This window comes from Oryctolagus cuniculus, chromosome 17 (assembly GCF_051225735.1).
Source record: "Oryctolagus cuniculus isolate XC-2025 breed Fujian yellow rabbit chromosome 17, ASM5122573v1, whole genome shotgun sequence".
Taxonomy (NCBI): Eukaryota; Metazoa; Chordata; class Mammalia; order Lagomorpha; family Leporidae; genus Oryctolagus; species Oryctolagus cuniculus.
In genome coordinates, this window is record NC_142883.1 from 45,917,600 (window position 1) to 45,937,480 (window position 19,881).

Consider the following 19,881-nt stretch of genomic DNA (forward strand, 5'->3'; position numbering starts at 1 on the left):
AGAAACTTAACTCCATTTGCCATGAACTTTTTGGAGGACGCTCATACATAGAAAGAACAACTGAGAGAAGATGGGACTGGTGTTACCCACTCATCTTACAGTTGGGGAAACTGAGGCCCGGACAGGACGAATGACTTGGCCAGAGGAATGCCTGGGTGGGCTGTGGCTCCTGTGTGCCTGGCTCCCCAGTCATGGCTCCCAGCCTGACCCCGGGCCCCTGAACCCCACAGCACAGACACAGGCCGGAAGTGAGCGTGTATGTTCAGCTTTATTTCTCTCCATGCCACGAAATGCAGAGTCACTGGGGTGATGGGGTGGGGAGGGGATAGTGCCCCGACCAGGGACCCCTGTGTTCATGCAGCTGGCAGCTGGGCCACTGTCCTTCCCAGCTCTGGTGAGGCCTGCGGGCAGCAGGCCCCTGCCTCCCTCTCCTCCTCTGCTCCTCCACGCAGGCTGGGGCCTCTGGGCTGCTCCTGCTGAGTGGGAGAAGGTTCCAGCTGAGCGCTCCCTGGGGCGCCTGTCGAGTGCTTTCACCCAAGCAGGGGTCTTGAGTGTGAAGAGTGTTGGGGGGAGGGTGTATCCAGTGGTGCCAACTGTGGAGGGAGGGCATACCCAGGGGTGCCTACTGTGTGGGTGGACTGTGGCGAGGGAAGATTGCAGCCGGGCCTGCCTCGTTCCCCCATGTGACCATCCCTGAATCATAAGGGTTTGTCCCTGGGTTGCTGAAGCCACTGCTCAGGGCCCCTCCTGCTGGAGCCAGCTCCTATGAGTGGCCAATTCCAGGGAGCTCACAAGTGACAAGTATACCCCAAGGTCACATGAGACGCGAGGGTCTCTATTCTGGTCTCAAAGCTCCTGGCAAACAAACCCAGCCAGACCCTGCTTTAGGAATAGGGAATGTTGGCGTTTGCCCCCCGGGGCCTGGGCACTGACACAAACCCCTCAGCCCAGAGAGATGCCCGCCAGCACCCCTGTAGACAGGTGTCGAGGGGCTGAAAACCAGGGGGAGGCCCATGCTCTGCTCAGCTCCTCTCAGCTGTCCCCTGGGCCCTGAGACAGAGATCCCGGCACCTAGACCCTGCCTGCAGGCACCGGGGCGGAGGCCCAAACCCAGGGACCCTTCAGCCAAGCCTTGCTCTCTCTCGGGGCTCTCTAGACCCAACAAACAGCAAACTTTCCTAAGAGCGTCAGCCCAATTCCCAGCAGGCAACACAGATGCCCCTAAGGGCCCGGGAGCCCATGGGAGGTCCCCGGGGGTGAACCCAAAGCATCCTCCAGGGGAAGCCTTTGGCGTTAGTGGACAGCCAGGGACACCAGGCCGCACACAGAGCCTCCGATGGGGCTGACCTGGGGGCCTGAAGCCGTGTCCACCTGAGCCAGGCCCTGCACCGTTCTGGGTGGGATCACTGGCTTGGCCGCAGGCTGTGGAGGGACCTCCCCTTCCCACATGGCCAGGTTGGGCCCCAGGCTCCAGCGCAGGTGGGAAGCAGAAGCTGACTGGCTCGTGCCAGGGGCCCACACCGGGGTCAGCGTCCTTGGCAGAGATGCTTCTGTGTCCTTCATGCCATGGAGGACTTAGGAGGGGCTGTCGCCTCCGTCCCCGCCTCTGAGTTCCGGGCACCGGCTGAGATCTCAGCAGACACAAACTGGTCTTCCCCTCTCCAGGAAAATACAAAAGATGAAGTCCCAGGTGTTTGCTCCTGGCCCGCAGCCGGGGAGGGGCTGCTCCGTGCCCTTCCCCACCCCTGGCGGTCTTGTTGGGGGAGGGGCTGGTTTCCCCTCTTTGTGGCAGTTGAGGCTTTGTGGTTGATCCCAGGAAACTGTGGGGATGAGAAACAAGCCGAGGCACTGGGGTCGAGGCGCTGCGGAGTGTCCAGGAGGTTGAGCCAGCATGTGCGCTGGCCGCCGCACGGTCCATTTCCCTTCCTTCCTTCCCTCCTTTCTTCCTCCAGATCTTCCCATCTGATGTGGGCTGGCAGTGGGGTGACTTGGGGGTGTCCCTCCGAGTGTGTGCTCTGGAGCTTGGGGACAGTCACTCGGCAGTCACCGCGCTGTCCTCTCGCGGTGTGGGGGGTGCGTAGGGTCAGAGGCTCCAGCCGGCCAGGGCCTGCCTCTGCTAACACGGCGCCTGCTTAGTTTTGTTTCTTATGAACTGCAGAGAAAAGAAACAGAGCTTAGAACACTGGGTCAAGTCCCTGGCTGAAGGATTTGGGTTTTTGTTTCCTAGTGGGAAATGATAACAGAGATAAGGTTCAGGCCGGGGAGGCGGGGGCTCAAACCAAAGAGGACCTGAACTGCAGCCAGTGAGAGAACTGCAGCTTGGTGATTGGCTCAGAGGTGGGCATGTGACCCTAATGGGGCCAATCAGAATCAGCCCTGGGACATTTGCAGTACCATTTTAACAAAAAGGTATTTCTCTTTCCTGCTTAGTCGCTGTGCTGATTAAAATGTGTGCCACTGTCAGGGCCACTGTTGGAGTTGCCGGTGGCCATCCTGCCCAGGCCAGAGCCACCCCGACAGAGTCCCGTCGCCGTGGCGTGAGCACCTGGGTACAGCTCAATTTGAGTCCAGTGGTTGGTTCAGTGCCAGTCACCTGCCATCCAGAGAACCCTGGCTAAGCTGACAAGCAGCAGCAGGACGAAGGAACCCGAGGCCCTGCCCTGGGCTCGTGAGCTGCAGCCTCTCAGGGCACGCCAACCACGCGCTGCTGGCAGGAGGGGCTGAGGCTCGGAGAGCTCATGGAACAGGCCTCACTCCGCACAGCAAGAAAGCCGAGGACCTGGGTTTTGAAACCAGGCAGGCTGATGACAAGCCTGGACCCTTCTCTCTCTCCCAGTGGCCAAGCTTGCCCTAGGTCCCGGTGCTGAATCCCAGGTTTGCTGCTGCCCTCTGAGCACTGGAGACCAGAGCCTCCCCGACCGGAAGGACGGAGTCCCGAGGCTCTGCCTTTCCAACAGGGTCCCGGGTGAGGCCCCGGGTGCATCCATGGAGCGACTTTTCTTTATTTTATTTAAAAAGCAGAGAGAGAGAGAGAGAGAGAGAGAGAGATGGATCTTCATTCCACTGGTTCACTCCCCAAATGCACAAAATGGCTCAGGCTGAGCCAGGCCAAAGCCAGGAGCCTGAAACTCATTCAGGTCACTCGTACGCGTGGCAGAAGACCCAACCGCTTGAACCTGCTGCCCCCCAAGATGCACACTAGCAGGGAGCTGGAACCAGGAGCAGAGCCAGGACTTGAACCCAGGCCCTCTGAGGTGGGAGGCAGGTGTCCCAAGCAGTCTTTTTTTTTTTTTTTTTAAGATTTATTTATTTGAAAGGCAGAGAGAGTTACAGAGAGGCAGAGAGAGAGGTCTTCCATCTGCTGGTTCACTCCCCAGATGTCCGCAATGGCCAGAGCCGAGCTAATCCAAAGCCAGGAGCCAGGAGTTTCTTCTGGGTCTCCCATGCAGGTACAGGGGCCCAAGGACCTGGGCCATCTTCTACTGCTTTCCCAGGCCATAGCAGAGAGCTGGAGCAGAAGTGGAGCAGCCAGGATTCGAACTGGCGCCCCTATGGGATGCCAACACTGCTGTAGTCTTAAGCAATATGCCAAACACCTGCCTCCATGGAGCAAAATCTTTCAGTATGTATTTATTTTTATCTTTTTTCTTTTTTTTTTTTTTTTTTTTTGACAGGCAGAGTGGACAGTGAGAGAGAGAGACAGAGAGAGAAAGGTCTTCCTTTGCCGTTGGTTCACCCTCCAATGGCCACCGTGGCCGGCGCGCTGCGGCCGGCGCACCGCACTGATCCAATGGCAGGAGCCAGGTACTTATTCTGGTCTCCCATGGGGTGCAGGGCCCAAGTACTTGGGCCATCCTCCACTGCACTCCCGGGCCACAGCAGAGAGCTGGCCTGGAAGAGGGGCAACTGGGACAGAATCCGGCCCCCCAACTGGGACTAGAACCCGGTGTGCCGGCGCCGCTAGGCGGAGGATTAGCCTAGTGAGCCGCAGCGCCGGCCTATTTTTATCTATTTAAAAAAGCAACACAGAAATCTCCCAACCACTGTTTTACTCTCCAAATGCCCACAACTGCCCAGGCCAAAAACTCAATCCAAGTCTCCCACATGGATGGCAGGGACCCAATAACTTGAGCCATCGCCTGCTGCCTCCCTGGGTGCACATTAGCAGGAAGCTGGAATCAGAAGTAGAGCCAGGTCTGTAACCTGGGCACTCTGACCTGGGATGCAGACGTCCCAAACAGTACCTTAACCACTGCACTGAGCTCGTGCAGCAAAACCTTTGGGAGAAAAGCTTAGGAGGACTACTGAAATGGGCAGAGCGGGCTTCCCAGTGTGAGTGTGTGGGATGGCTCTGGCCTGGATCGCCCCAAGTCTTGCAAAGCCGTATCAATTATGCAAGCAGCTGAGCACCTTGGAAAATGGCTCCCCTGGGGCTTGGCGTTGTGACTCAGCAGGTTGAGCTGCTACCTGTGCCATCGGCATCCCATGTAAGCACCACTGCAAGTGTAGGCTGCTAATGTGCCTGGGAAAGCAGCAGAAGATGGCTCCTGGCTTCAGCCTGGCCCATCTCTGGCTGTTGCAGCCATTTGGGGAGTGAACCAGTGGACAGAAGATCTCTCTGTGTGTCTCTATCCCTTTGTCACTCTGATTTTCAAGTAAATAAAGTAAATCGTGGTGGAAGGGGGGAGAGAGAGAGAAAAGGAGGAGGAGGAGGAGGAGGAGGAGGAGGAGGAGGAGGCGGCGGCAAAGCAAAGCAAGCACACATGGCGTCACCAGGCGCCTCTGGGTGACACAGACGCGTTCCTCCCTGCCGTCCCCACCGTGCGTGGTGCTCTGGCAGGTCCAGCCACACTTTACACAGCACAGTGACCTCGCCGCCCTAGAGATGCTCACACTGGCCCCTAGGCGGGAGCCTTCTTCCTGCCACTGCCTGGGTTAAAACCCTGAGGCTCAGCCAGGCCAGACGCGGGCCCCAGGCGCCCATCCTGTGCTTTCCCCATAGCCTTTCCCGTTGATTCGCTTGCCAGGCAGAAGAGAGCCCACCCCCCTGGGGTCCCTTCTCTGGAGTGAGGGGATAGGGCTGTGGTCCCCACAGGGGTTCTTAGGCTTCCCCACCCCAGGGGGCCAGGCTACCCCTGGCTGCTCACATTGGGCAAGCTGCCTGCCTCTGCCCCAGGCAGGGGGCTCACCTGTGAGGTTCACAGTCACCGCCACGATGATGATGACGATCCCCATGATGATGAAGGTGATGCTGAGCAGCCGGGCCATGCGGCCCAGCCTCCGGGCCCCGTCCAGGTCCCCCTGCTGCACGCTGCTTCGAGACTGCAGAGAGAGGAAAGGCGGGGACATCAGGACGGCTGTCCGTCGGGCACAGGGGCCTCGGCAGCCCTGCAGTGGCCCCTCGCCGGGGCCCCCGACACGCCCTGTCCCCAGTGCAGCCCCCACACCAGCAGCCCTCCTTGGGCAGGGGGAGAGAACTCCTCCCAGAGCAATGGCCTGGCCTCTTGTGGGGGCCCCTCAGCAAGCCTACCGGCTGGGCACAGCCAAAAACAGAGCCTGGCACAGAGTAAGGGCTCAATAACACATCATTGTCACAGGGGTCTCAAATACTCAGAAAATAACTGTCACCTGGCCTGAGGCCCTGGGCCAAATCCACACAGTGCAAGAAGAATAAAGGGATTTAAATACATAAAAGTTTTTAAACAGAAGGAAGGAGTGGCCCATGGTGCCATCTCATGCAGGGAGGCCATGTGTGTGTCCTTGGTGAGTGGGCTCAGGGGTGCAAGGCGGGGGGCCAGAGGGGCAGGTGAGGACCAGGTGGGGGTGAGGAATTTTAGCAGCGGGTAGAGGCGGCTGTGAGAAGTGTGGCTGTGGATGGCGGAGGTGATGACGGAGTAGCTGCGGCCGGTGGTTCTTCCCGATGGGGGAGGAAAGGATCCAGCTGAGAGGGAGGGGAGGGGTCGAGGCCAAGGAGTGATGGGTGCCACAGTAGCTGGGGTAGCAGAGAGGCCGGGCGAGGCCTGGACCCGAGCCCTGGGGACGTGTGGATAGGACGGGGACTGGACGCAGGGAGGTGCAGATGGACTCACACACCACGACAGGCCTGCAGGTGCCTCTGGGCAGGGAACTGTCCGTGTTCATGCCTCTGGGACCAATGTCGTCAACGGGGAGGAGGGAGAAGGTGGGTCTGGCCTGAGGACTGGTGCGACAGTCCATCCTGAGGCTCCCAAGCCCACCTGGACGCGTGAGCAGGTGTGGCCGCCAGCTCCCAGCAGAGCCACCTGGAGAGGAGCAGAGGTTCTGTGGCCAGGCCACCGTGGGTCCCTAGCTGTGCCACCCTGGAGGAGTGGCTCACCTTTCCAGTGCCTGGGCTTCCTTGTCTGTGCGATTAGGGTGACAACAGCACCACTTTCTGGGGCGGTTGAGGGATACGGCAGAGCTTACGATGGGGGCTAAGCCTCCAGCGAGTGCTACAGCATCGTCGTCTATATCCTATCAGGGGGGTCTCTTCCCCGCTTTGGGTCCGAGAAGGGAGAGAAGCACAAGGCGTCGACCCCGCAGGGGACCATGTCTGGTAAGTCCTGGTGAGATTACAATGGTGCCCCTGGCACTGGCAGAGGCGCCCCAGTTGGGCTGTCAGTCACAAGTTCACTCTACGTCCAGGAAGCCACTACACCACCTTTCTCTGTCCTCCCTCCTCCTCCTCTGCCCTCTTACCCACTCCATGTGGCGGCAGTGGAAGAGGGGGATGTGGGAGGCCCCTGGTGTCCATGTCCCCTTGGAGCACTGTGCTTCCCACATCCTCATCGCTGACCCCAGCCTCAGCCAGGAGTAAGGCTGTCCACTCCAGCAGGAACCCCAGGCCTCCTCCCTGCAGCTCCCATGCCCAGAAGAGAATCCTTGCATCTCCCCTCCTGGCCTCATCTCTGCCCCCCACCTGCAAATACAGTCAAGTGTGAGCTCCTGACCACCTCTCTAATGTCCCTCATGTCTGTGCCCACCTCCCCTGCCCTAGCCTATGCCCTTCACTTGTCTCATTGGACGATCTCACAGCCTCCCCCCTGGGCCAACCAAGCTCCCCATGACCTCTCCTCAGTCCATCCCGGTCATGAGACCCCCTGAGAGAGGTGCGCTTATGCCCCAGTGCCTATGCACATAGGGTTCATCACCACGTTGCCTCCTTGAGCTCCTCATCCCTCAACAGTCACCTGCGGAAGAACCTCCCTGGGTTCCCATAGCAACTAGTCAACCCCCTGCTCCCTTACCACTTTGTGTCATTGTTTCCTTCTCCTTTTTTTATTTTTATTTGAAAGGCAGAGAGAAGAGAGAGAGAAATCTTCCATCCATTGTCTCACTCCCCAGACGCCCACAATAGCCAAAGCTGGACTGAAGCCAGCAGTCAGGAACTCCACCCAGGTCTCCCATGTGGGTGGCAGGGGCCCAAGTACTTGAGCCATCACCTGCTGCCTCCCAGGGTGTGCATTAGCCAGAAACTGCATTGGAAGCAAAGTAACGGGCACTCAGACCAGGCACCCCAATATGGAATGTTTGCGTCACAAGCAGTGACTTAAGCTGCTGCACTTGACCGAATGCCCCCCCGTCATTGTTTCTCCTATTTCACTCTCCTTCCCTAGACAGGAACCTCCTGAGGGCAGGGACCATGCACCCCCATCTTGGTATCCCCCACATTAACCTGGGGCCAGGCCTCAGCAGGTTCTCGATACATGCTTGAGGGAGAAGAGAAGAAAAAGGCGGGGGGGGGGGGGGGATGAGAAGAGACACTGCTTTAGCCAGTGGAAAGTTACAGCTCACAGAAGACTCAGCAAAGAAATAAGGGCAGTGGGCCCCACTGGAAAGATACCTGGCATGCGGGTTTGCCCACCCACTATCGGACACCACCTCCAGCTCCCTGCATCGCCAGCCTGGGGCACGGAACTCAGGAAATCAATGACTAGGCATCAGGAGGAAGAGGGGACAAAAAGAGAAAGCCTTCAGGGGTTTCTCACAAGTTCAGCTCTCAACATTCTGAGGCTGCCTTGAATCAGTCCCCCCCGGGGACCCTCGGCTGTGAGCCAGACGTGCAGGGGGAGGAGCAGGATTTGGATGGGGCCTCCCCACACCTGCCAGGTACCGTGATGATTCAGGACCATGGAGAGAGGCACACTGACTTGGCTGTGAGAGCAGGGAGGGGAGAGGGAAAGAAAGTCCAAGTCCACTCTCTCCTTTATGCACAGGGCTGCGTCCTCACACCTCAGACACCTGTGCGCCTTCGAGCCCCAGAGACACCAAAGTTTGCAGCAGATGCCGCTGGCTGGGACCTGGCACCTGCTGAGTGAGAGGACATGTAAATGAACGGGAGTGCGACAAAAACGCACGCTCTTCACCACATCTGTTACATAATCAGGCCATCCAAAAACACCTAGGGCAGGACGCGTCAAAGCCGCTCTGATCTCTAAGCATTCCCACATGCTGTTGGAACAACATGCCGCTCCGAGTCCCCTACCCGCCCACTACACCCAGGGGGCGCCCTGAGAGGTGGGACTCGACGACCCCAAACGGAACTGGGGACTCACCCCTCCCTCTGACATCGCAAACTTCCGCTTCGTGCTAATGATAGCGACAGCAGCCCCTTCCGCTTCTTAGGCACTTACTACGCACCAGACTCTGTTCAGTGCTTCATTGTTCGTGCTTCAGGTTTGTTTGTTTTTTGTTTTTAGCTGGAAAATGCAGGTGACAACAATGCCCAGATCCATGCGTGCTCCTTCAGGACTAGATGAGAAATTCGGGCAAAAAAATCCTGGGCCTCACACGTGGCAGGCGCTTGGTGATGGTTAGCAACGTGGACCCGCGGGCCCTCCACACTGCACGCCCTGGGTGCTCCACCGTTTCCTTCTCCTGGGCCCTGAAGTCCCCTTTAGAAACTCACCTCCACAGCTGTACCCCAGCCCTTGCCATCGCCCCACGCGGCTCCTCCTCGGAAAGTTCTTCCCCAGCACCTCAGTCCCCTCTCGTGCTGCACCTGCCCTAGGATTCCCTGAGCCCCGGCTGTGACCACCTCCCCGGGCCCAGTCCCCGCCCCCGCCCCAGTCCAGCCCAGGCCTTTGGCACAGCCCCTCAGCTGCCCTCACCAGCGTCTTCTGGACCACCTGGTCCTGCTCTCACTGCGGCCCTGTCCTGGTTGAGCCGGCACCCATGTGTGCCAACCGCAGCTCCAGGGGTGGCACTCCCAGCACCACACAGGCTGTGGACTACCCCTGACCTGCCTGTTCCCCCCTCCGCCGCCAGCCCCTGTGTCTCTGACCCTGCCCTGCCCTTGCTCAGGGGCATGCAGGCCAAACAGCTCCACTACATTGCCTGCCTGCCTCTACCCAGGAACAGACCCTTCTCACTCCCAGACATCATCTCCTCCTCTTCAGGGACCCTCATGCCTGGGCCTCTGTGTTCCTACGGGACCAGGACTGTACGAGTGGCCAAGCCAGGGCACACCACCACCCTCTCTCCAGCCCCTGACTTCTCCCTGCTTACTCAGACCCTCCTCAAATCTCACATCGAGAACCCTTCTCTGCCCACTTCCTGCTGACCGCCCTGGAGCACCGTGGACAGCCGGGAGCCTGAGGCCAGCTCAGCCCTGCCCCCCACACACACACAGCCCCTGGCAGTGCCCTGCCTTCCGAGCCCATTGCTGGGTTCAGACCTGAACCACCCCTGCGGTCTTCCTGTTCTAGACCATTTCCTACAATGTGATGGAGGATTTTTTTTTTTTAATTTTTTTACAGGCAGAGTGGACAGTGAGAAAGAGAGACAGAGAGAAAGGTCTTCCTTTGCCGTTGGTTCACCCTCCAATGGCTGCCACGGCTGGCGTGCTGCGGCCACCGCGCTGATCCGATGGCAGGAGCCAGGAGCCAGGTGCTTATCCTGGTCTCCCATGGGGTGCAGGGCCCAAGCACCTGGGCCATCCTCCACTGCACTCCCTGGCCACAGCAGAGAGCTGGCCTGGAAGAGGGGCAACCGGGACAGAATCCGGCACCCCAACCGGGACTAGAACCCGGTGTGCCGGCGCCACTAGGCGGAGGATTAGCCTAGTGAGCCGCGGTGCCGGCTGATGGAGGATTTTTTAAAATTATTTTTATTATTTGAGGGACAGAGACAGAGAGCTGCCCTCCACTAGTTCACTCCCCAAATGCCCACAGTGGCCAAGTCTGTGCCAGGCCACAACCAGGAGCTAGAAACTCAATCCAGACCTCTCACATGGGACCCAACCATTTGAGCCATCACCACTGCCTCCTGGGGTCTGCGTTAGCCAGAAGCTGGACTCAGGAGCTGGTAAGGGAACCAGATGCTCTGATATGGGATGTTTTGGTCCCCTGTGGCTCCACCACCAGGCCACATGCCCACGCCGACTCTGGTTCTAGAACACAAACTTCCCCCATCTTGAGTCTGCTCACGCCTTTGAGGGCTTCTCAGAGCTGCTAGCATAGGACTTAGCTTCCTGGAGGGAGCCGCCTCCCTCCCTCCCTCCCTGTTCCAGACCCCCACCTTCTGCCCGCCCAGCCAGGCACATCACCCACACCTCTCATCTATCAGCGCCTTGAGTGCCAGGTCAGAGAGAAGCGTTCTCACTTACACGGGCCTCGTCACCCTCTACCTCTCATCCCTCAGAAGGACAGCCTGCCATTCACGACACCTGGAAGATGAGTGAAAAACTCTAACAAGGTTCCAGAAGCCCCCTCTGTGCTCGCCGTGACCTGATCCAGACCTCCCGTCCTGGCCCTTCTCTGATGGTCAGTCCCAACCCCGTCAGCCCCTCCATGTCACCTGCACCAAGCTGGGCTCCCAAGACAGAAATCTGATACCCTCCTCTGGGCTCCAAGCCCTAGAGACTGAGGGATTCAGGGCTGGGGGGTTGGGGGCAGGAGGAGGAACAGGTAAAGGGGCCAGGGTCTCTTCGGGAGAGGAAGCAGATGTTCCAAGATGGACTGGGGTCAGGTCGCATGTGTCTGAGTGTCCTGAAAACCAGTGTACACTGTAGCTGGGTGAACTCTATGGTGCATGGCTTAGAACTCAGTTAAGTTGTTCAGAAAGACCTACGGTGACCCCATGGCCCACTGGGGAGACTCCCAGCGCTGCCCAGTGACTGAGAGAGTGGAGCAGCACCCAGGCAGTGCCGAACGGTGTTCTCAAGTGCTATGTGTGGCTCATGTCTTCTCACGCTCTCACAACCTTCTAATGTAGGCATGATGGTCATACCCATTTTGCAGACAGTAATACTGAGAAGAGAGATCTGAGTCACTTGCCCAAGGCCACCATTATTCCCTTGTGGTTGCCTGTAGCATGGGCACTTCTTGGAATATCTTGTAAGAGCCTGTTCACACTCTGAAGGCTCATGGGAACTGGGGGTAGGGTCCGGCCTGGCCACTGCTCTCCCTGTGCCCAGCCCAGCAACCGTCAGGAGCCTGGGAAGGCTGTGGAATTGCACTGGGGGGTGGGGGTGGGAGGTGTGGTGTTCTCCCAGTCTCAAGCCCACGACAAAGGCAACTCCTTCCCAGTCTGCCCCCACCTCCCGCCCACACCATGGATTCCAGTAACTTTTCTCCTGAGCCCGCCTGTGCCTTCCCTCCCCAGGGCCTGCCTCCCCTCCTGGCCGCCCGTCCAGAACCACTGGCTGCACCCTGGGGCCTGGCTCTGCCCCCTCCCCAACCCCAGCTGTCCCTGGGTGCAGTGGGCAGCACAAGAAGCTCCTGCCCTGGGCCCTGCCCCACCCTGGCTTTGGAGCCCACGCCAAGTCCCAGGGAGTCAGGACTGCTGCCCGCGCCCCCTGAAGTCCTGGCAGGTGGCCCGGGATTTGCTGGGGACAGGGCACACTTTCCTGATGGACACCAGTCCTCAATGAAGCAGACAGAGATGTTTGAGGAAAAATGAGCTTTCCCAGGGGGACACGCTGTGGGACAACCACTGCTCCAGGGGCTGGGCAGTGGCTGAATCAGCAGTGGGGCCGCTTAGTGGGAAGCAGGCAATGTCCCCCAACCCCATGCCCTGGCCCTGACCAGCCTGGGGCCAGCAGGTCATGCCTACCTGCTCCAAACCTCATTCCCAAAGTCATTGCCATCCCCAGTCTTTCAATGTCTCTCCTTTCTCAGAAGTCACCAACATTTGCTGTGAGGCCCCCTGAAAGTGTCTCCAGCCAGATGGCACGGTCTGGGGACAATTCACTCGAACGCAACAAAGGGGCACACTGAGCCACACAGCCCCCTTGGCAAGGCTGACCGCGCCCTTGACTCTAACATTGGGAAAAAGTGTCTCCCCTGCCTTGAAGACACCCTGGAGTCAGCGCAACCACCAAGGTCAGGGGTGCCAGCAAGAACCACCCCCCAACCCCCACACACTCCTTCCCCCAGGAGCAGCCTGCAGACTCCTCGGGTGCCCCAAGGGAGCCACGCCCGGCCCTCGGCGCACAGCAGGGAAGCCGCTGTCAGCTCCTGGAAACCAGAGGCTGGTAGAATGCCCAGGTGGCCCGGGAGGCCCCGCTCCCCTCCTGGGACCCCCTTTTGGAAGCAGCCTCTGCCGACTCCTAGGAATGACTCTCTGAGAAGCCACCCCACCTCACAAGCAGGCAGACCCCAGGTTGGCTTGGTGCCCTGCAGGATGTCGTGCCGGGGGTCTCCTGGGTCCCTTTACCCCAGCAGGAGCAGGTGCAAGTCATGCTGTGACTGCCAGGCACAGGGAGCCACGAGGAGAGCAGACAGAAGCTCTCTGGGCCCCTGGCCCCCGTCTCCAAGGGGAAGCAGGAGGACAGCCGAGAAAGCGAGTCTTCTCCCAAGCACCCAGCACCCGGCTCTCTCCTCTGCACCCTGGGCAGTGAGGTCGGTGCCGCCCACCCCAGGCCAGCCCTTGCACCCAGAACAAGGAACAGTGCTTACCATGATAGAAAAGATAAGCGGGATGAGGTTGAGGGGCCAGACCGGGCAGAAGCAGGAGGCGATGGCGAGGATGAGGTAATCTTTGGGGACTTCTTGGTCCTGGGCGTAGGAGGTGGTGGCGATGGAGGATGCCCGCCGGGAGCTGGCCCGGGAAGGGGAGCGGGGCAGGGAGGCCTCCCGGTGCCTCTCCGAGATCACCTTGAAGGGCAGGCTGTGGCCATTCTCCAAGTCCAGAGCCCCCGAGAGGGACCTGGACAGACCCAGGGCCTTGTCGTCCTTGTCCGCCACCTTGGTGAGGAGCTTCTCCATCTCCGGCAGCTCCAAGGGTGAGGTGGAGCCCGCCTCCTGCACCAGGGGAAACTGAGGCTGCACGGGGTTGGCCATGCTGGCTGGGCCTTGGGCTGCTCCGGCTGCTGGTGCAGACGAGGGGTTCTAGAGGGACGTCAGCACACCATACCCAGGCCAGCACGGGGGCTTCAGGGCCGGGGCAGACGCATGCCTTAAGGAGCCCCCGGGGGCCAGCTGGGCGTGGAGCGGGCTCTGGTGGGTTTCTCAAGGCCAGCTGAGGTCAGAGGCTGCGGCCTGCAGCTGTCCTGGCAGAGCTCGCGGGAAGCCGGAGCCTTCAGCTCCGTTCAAGTTCGAGGCCAACTTTGCTGGCGCTGCTGACGGCACAGATGGGCGGGGAAGCAACGGAGAGCAGAGCGAAGAGGAGAATGCGCCTCTTCCCAGTGAGGCTTAGGCGAGAGCAGGGCGCTGTGTGTGTGTGTGTGTGTGTGTACGCGCGTGTGCTCCACACAGCCTCCCTCCCTCTCCACCCTCCTCAGAGACGCACTTCCTTTTCAATTCCCCCCTTCCCCAGAGAGCCACCCCAGCGCATTCTGCCCCAGCCCAGCCCAGCCCACAGGGACTCAGGCTGGTCTCTGGTTTCCATCGCAGCCCCAAGATCTGCCCCTCTGGGCTGGGGGGTTCTGGATGGGAAAAAAACCCGGTGGGTCCCATGGGGCTGTGTCAGCAGCTGTCCCCGGGGACTCTGCTCAAGCGGCTTCTCTTCCGTGGCAGGGGCCTGTGCTCCCAGCCCTGGGCTATCTCGTCCCACTCAGACTCTGGTCCCAGCCCCTAGAGGTACCCAGGGCCCCGGCTCCAGGAGGGAAGGGGGACATGGGCACCTGTGTGGCCTCTGGAGAACCTGCCTGGACCAACAGGGCCCTGGGACTGAGTTTGCAAGCAGCTCAGCAGCAGGTGGGGAAGTGGCCCCAGGAAGTGTTAGTCCCACTTCATGCCCATTAGAGCTTTTCCCCAGGCTGAAGACCGGCAGCCAAGAGCCCCCGATCAGCTGCTCCAGGGGGCAGGCGCCTCCGTAGGACCTGCCTGTGCGCTCTGATTCTCTCTGTCCCCCGTTTCCACCTCCTTCTCTCTTCTCAGCATCTCTTGCTCTCTGCACCTCTCACCTCTCTCCTCTCGTTTTATCAGGGTGAGGCATGTGCATAAAGTAATTTTCAATCCAGGGTCAGGATGCAGGCTGTTTGAAATACATCACAGCCTTTATAAACAAGGAAACCCCTCCGAGCATGACAAGTCCAGTCCCCAAGTCCCCTGGGTTCCAGGCTGGACAGAACTCCACCTTGCCACCTAGGAGCTGACCCCAGGCAGGAGGGGCTCAAGTCTTCTCTGGAGCTAAACAGGTGCTGGGGCCAATTCCGTAGCCTCAGCCACACATGGCTGTGGAGCCCTTGAAGTATAGTTCACGCAGGTGTGATGTGCTGTCCAGTGTAAAACACACAGGAGTTGGAAGACTTGGTACCAAAAGACAGAATGCTAAACATCTCGTTCCCACTTTTATAGGGATGGTATCATAAGAGGATAGCATTTGAGATCTATTGGGCTAGATAAAACATCATTGAAATTAATCTCAACTGTTTCTGTTAAAGCTCAAAAAAGGGCAGTTAGTAGAAAATTCAAAAGGAAAAACGTGACTCACATTTTAGGAGGTTCATGGAACTTGGATAATGCACATTCTTTACAAATGGTCTGAAGACCACAGCACGCTGACAAGAAAGAACAAACCAGACATGAACAGGTTTTGTTGACTTAATAAAAAGAGAAACAAAAAATCCAAGAAGTCCCCGGAGTAGTAAGTGGGAGGGAGGTTGCCTCTATGGGCTGGGGTTAGGGACCCAGATTTGCTCTGCCAAAATGCTGGTTTTGCACCGCCACCTAGTGGGGAAGGAGGGAGAAGCAGGCGAGGCTGGTGAGCCCAACCCAGCCAGGGCTCCTGTTCCCATCTAGGTCATGCACACAGACCCGCCACAGTATTCATCCTGCTGGCTGGGTTTGGTTGGCTCAGTGTTGACACCATAAATGTGGAATGTATTTTTAGATTAATTAATTAATTTACGTGAAAAGCAGTTACAGAGAGGGAGGGAGAGAGAGCGCATCTGCTGGTTTACTCAGTCAGAAGCCAGGAGCCAGGAGCTCCATCTGGGTCTCCCACCCGAGTGACAGGGGCCAAGCACTTGGCCATCTCAGCTTCTTTCCCAGGTAGGTCAGCAGGGAGTTGGATGGGAACTGGAGCAGCTGGGACTCCAACCATCGCAGGAATGGGATTGCAGTGTTGCAGGCGGCCGCTTAAGCCCCTGTGCCACAAAACCAGCCCCAATACATGTTTTTTAAAAATTCATTTAACATGAAAATCAGGATTTAAGAAGATCTGGGAAACCTGAGCCAGTCTCCTGCCGAAAGCAAGCCAGCGGAAGCCTGCGGAAGGGCCGTGTTGCGGTGAATGGCCTGAATGGGCGGGGATTGGCGGCAGGGGTCAGGGGGCTGAGATGGAGCCCACCTAGCTAGACAGGGCTTCACCTTGCTGCCCCGCAGCTGGCTGGCTTTGCTGCTGTCTGCTATGGACACAGGGGATTGGAGATGGTAGGCCTTTCTCTTTGGCTCTTTCCCGCAGGGCTGTGAACTCTGGAAGGGGCAGGTGTACCCCCGGCTCCCTAGCCCAGGACCAAGCCAGGCTGTATGGCCCACAGGAAGAAGAAAGCACCAAGCCAGTGCCCAGGCCGTGTCCACTCTGACACTAACGCCTTCTCTGCTCACCATGGACCCTAAGCATGAGGGGTGCTGAGAGAGGTTAGGGGTTAGTGGGGAGAAGGGGGTTTGCACACTGGGGTCCTTTGGGGCAGGAAAGAAACCTGGAAGACAAGGGTCATGACTCAGGCTATTGTGGCCTGGCAGTCCCTAAAGCATCGGGGAACCAGGGAGACCAAGGGCTATCTGTTAGGTTCCCGTGACATCTACACACCCGTAGAAGCATGCACCTCATATGGGCAGGTCAAAACAGCTCAGAATGCTAGACAAACACTATCTGGGAGCACACACAGACAGCCCCCGACTCTACAATGGTGCAGTTCTCCACACTCCTAAGAAATAAGACTCCCAGTTTGGAGTTTGGGGCTTTTCCGGGCTATGTGCAGCACAGCCACCTCTCATCTGGCCTGAGCCGCAGCCCAGGCAGCCACGTGATCATGAGGGGAAGCCACTGGCACCTGCAATGCTCGGTGGGATATAGTCAGCAAATGCACTTTAAACGTACAATATTTCAACTTAATGATGGGTTTATCAAAAAGTGACCCCATCAAAAATCAAGGATCGTCTGATTCCGGATGTGTGTCCCCAAATGCATAGCCCTTATAAAACCTTAATTACTACCGTATTGCAAACATTACAATTTGTAAAACACCTTCCCATGCATTGTCTCCTAATAACAACTTGGTGACTAGACTACGCCTTAATAGCTTCCACTCAGCAAGTGCCCACATAGACTGGGCACTGTCCTAAGTGTTTCAAATGCATTATCGCACTCAGTCTGCACAACAGCCCGTCGTGGAAGTACTTATTTTGTTCCAACCTATGGATGGGAACATCAAGGCTCAAAGAGCCTAGGTGAATTGCCCAAGGGCACTCAGCTGCCGAGTTACGTCCGCCTGCTGAGTTCATCAGGCCTCCGTCTGCCAGGGATGCCCTCGCTGGTCCTGGGCTCAGAGGGGGTCTGGGCCAGAACCCATATGTTGTTGGATCCTGGAACTCAGGCAAACAGAACACTGATCCCTTTAGGTTTCCAGGGAGTAAACACCTGGGGCTCAGACAATGCTGCAGCAACCCTAACCAACGCGACCCCCTCCCCGCCCCTCTCAGGGGGAATCCTCATCCTTGTTGGGGGCAGGGGCTGGATCAGTCTGGCCCTTTCACTGTCAGGCTCGGTGGGCCGGGCTGGGGCCACAGCCCCACGTTCTGCTCCTGGCCTTCTTGTGCACGCCAAGGGTGCCAGCCGGTGTCAGGGCTTGCCCAGAGCACAGGCACCTTTAATTAAGGCCTGAGTCCCGCCTCGCCTGCCGGGGGAGGCCTCACTCCGCCCTGGTCTAAAGGCTTCTGTGGGGACCCCCGTTCTCAGCTGGCTGTGTGGGACCCTCCCCTCGACTGGCAAGAGCCCAGCTCTCCCAGGAGATCAGAAAGCCCTCGGCCACACCCTGGCACACGTGGGTCCTTGTCCCCGAAAGCAGCACCTGCCACGTTGCTCCTGTCTGCCTGAGCCAGGCCGGGCACCAGCTCATCTGAGCGTCAGGGCAGCCCCCCAGAATTCTCAGGGACAGGAGATGGCTGTGCCTCCACGCCCTCCCCCTGCGGCATCCTCCCCCAGTGAGCCTGTTCCTCTTTACAGGGACCCTGGCCCAATCTAGCAGGACTGAGTGACCCCAACCCTTGATCCAGCCTCCCAGAGCCTGGTCCAGACTCCCCTCCCGGCAGCCCTCACTGGGGCTCCCACACACAGCAGCTCTGCAGGGAGGTGGCACCATTCCCCTCTGCGGCCTGAACCAGCGCCCCAGCTGCCTCCTGCAGGGTGCAGGCTGGGCCCAGCATTCCAAGCTGAGCAACGGCCAGCGGCCTGTCCTGCCTCGCTGGGCCTCAGGGTCCCGCAGAGCCTGGTAGCAGACAAATAGAGTTTTCCCTTTTATTTGGCTGCTCCCAGCAGCCTCTCCCGGATCAGCCCGGGGGAGCGGCACAGGCAGGGGGCGCGAGGACCCCACAGGCTGCCATCAAACCGCGCCGGGCGCCCACCCACACTCCCACCCACCAGTCCTCAGTCCAACAGCCCTGGCTCTCCTAACAGCCGCCAGAGAAAACAGGGATGCCCGCCCAGGATCGCAAAGGCCTCCGCGCAGGAGGAGTCCAGCAAGTCCAGGCAGAAGAGCTGAGCAAGGTCCTGCTGCCTTCCCCCCGAGCGGCCCCGGATCCCAGAGTCCTTCCCTCTCGGGTCCCAGCCCATTCTGATGGGCTCTGTCCAGGGCAGTGTGCTCGCCTCCTCTGTCGCTGGCATGGGGCCGCCTGGCCTCCCTGCAGGCCCGCGGGCGCGCTCCGCCAGGGTCAAGAGGGCTGGTAGCCCAGCCCTGGGCCCGCTGGCAGGTGGTCCCGCGGCCAGGGAAGCGACCCGGTAGAGGGAGCCCCCGGGCACCGGCGCCAGCCTCCCCCGGAAGCCTGGGCCAGGCCGGGCGCCTGGACCACGGTGCGGGGCCGTCCCAGCTGCGCGTGCGGGATGCACGAGGCGCAGCGCGGTGCGGGCGGCACGAAGGTGCCGACGGCGTCCCAGCGAGTCAGGCCGAGCCCTGCGGGCGGCGACACGGGCCGCGGAGGGCTTGCTCCCGCGTCCCCTGCGCTCCCGGCGGCGCGAGCGGCCTGGCCGTGGCACTCCCGGTGGCCGCAGGGCCAGCGGGGTGCGGAGCTGGCGCGCAGCACTAGCGAGAGCGCGGCGATGCGGTGGATGGCCCTGCGCAGCGTGGCGATCTTGGAGAGCCTCTTGCCGCCCAGGTCGTGTCGCAGCGCGCGGCGCAGAGCGTTGAAGGCCTCGTTGTAGTCCAGGATGCGCTTGCGCTCTCGCACGTTGGCCGCCATGCGCCGCGCCTTGGACCGCGCCGGTCGTGCGCGCTTTCGGCCCGTCGCCTCCTCTGCGTCACCCAGGCTGCGTGGGGCGCCGTTCTCCCTCAGCACCCCAAAATTCCTGCCAGTCTCTGGGTAAGAGCCCCCTGGGGCCTCCACAGAGCCCTCAGCTCCCTTCAGGCCCCTGAGGCCTAGTCCTGGCGCACCTCGGAGCATGGCCTTCTCCGGGGCCCGGCTGCCCCTGGCTCCGGCTCCAGCTCTGGCTCGCCAGGCCCACGGGCCAGCCTCTGCGCGCCGCGGCTCCTGCAGGCTGGACACTCCCGGGACCGGCCCTCTGCCGCTGGGCTTTATGGCCCCACGTGGTTCCCCGCCCTCCCCATCCGTCTCCCTGCGCCTGCTTTATTACCTGCCCCCAGGTAGGCTGGCGAGGGAGGAACGGGAGGAAGGAAGCGAGGAAGAAAGCGTGCAGATTCTTGCATGGGGACCAACGGGGCAGCCCAGCCACGCCTGGGGCAGTGCTCCAGCCGCCACGCCATGGGGAACCGGTGCTGCCTCACTCCTGGGCCGCTGAAGGGGGGGGGGGGGGCTCTCAAGGGACGCGGTGGTGGGCTGCGTGCCTGTGAAGACCCGAGAAAGTTCTTGCCCAGTCCTGGGGCGGCCCCTGAGGTGCCCCCCGGGGATGGGGGTGAGCGTCGGGGCAGGATTGGGGGGGCAGATGGGGCTCAGCTGGGCTGCCAGGGAAGGCCAACCCGGAGCTTGGGGCCTTTTTGGCTACCAGAGGGAGGCTGGCTGGGTTTGGGTTTGGGTTTGAGTTTGGGTTTGGGTTTGGGTTTGGGTTTGGGTTTGGGTTTGGGTCTCGGTCTCCACTGGCCCTGACTCCCACTCCTTCCCTTTGGCTCTCCTTTTGCAAGCAGAGCAGGGCTGGGGCGGGGGTGGGGGGTGGGGGGTTGGTGTCAGGGACTCTGGGGCAGCCCTATCTCCCCACATAGCGCTTGGAACTCAGCAAACAACTTCCCCGTGGCCCTGCCTGGGAGTT

General features: G+C 59.9%; 2 protein-coding genes across 2 annotated transcripts; both read right to left on the reverse strand.

The window, feature by feature from the left end:
* Window positions 1–249: 249 nt before the first annotated feature.
* Window positions 250–13,447, reverse strand: TRARG1 (trafficking regulator of GLUT4 (SLC2A4) 1). The gene is made up of 3 exons (XM_008270943.5): window positions 12,918–13,447; window positions 5,190–5,322; window positions 250–2,152 (listed from the first exon to the last, which is right to left on the reverse strand). The coding sequence occupies exons 1-3, from the start codon at window positions 13,299–13,301 to the stop codon at window positions 2,133–2,135; spliced, it is 537 nt and encodes a 178-aa protein (XP_008269165.1). The 5' UTR covers window positions 13,302–13,447; the 3' UTR covers window positions 250–2,132.
* Window positions 13,448–18,077: 4,630 nt separating this feature from the next.
* On the reverse strand, window positions 18,078–19,148 carry BHLHA9 (basic helix-loop-helix family member a9). Its single transcript, XM_002719057.4, has one exon. The coding sequence runs from the start codon at window positions 19,059–19,061 to the stop codon at window positions 18,336–18,338; it is 726 nt and encodes a 241-aa protein (XP_002719103.2). The 5' UTR covers window positions 19,062–19,148; the 3' UTR covers window positions 18,078–18,335.
* Between the last annotated feature and the right edge of the window lie 733 nt (window positions 19,149–19,881).

Excerpts from the sequence above, each read along its gene's own strand:
- BHLHA9 (XM_002719057.4), bottom strand. The coding sequence starts at position 19,061 with ATGCTCCGAGGTGCGCCAGGACTAGGCCTCAGGGGCCTGAAGGGAGCT.
- TRARG1 (XM_008270943.5), bottom strand. The coding sequence starts at position 13,301 with ATGGCCAACCCCGTGCAGCCTCAGTTTCCCCTGGTGCAGGAGGCGGGC. Across the intron at positions 5,323-12,917 it reads CGCTTATCTTTTCTATCATG|TCTCGAAGCAGCGTGCAGCA; the intron begins GTAAGCACTGTT and ends CTCTCTCTGCAG. Across the intron at positions 2,153-5,189 it reads GGTGACTGTGAACCTCACAG|TTCATAAGAAACAAAACTAA; the intron begins GTGAGCCCCCTG and ends TTTTCTCTGCAG.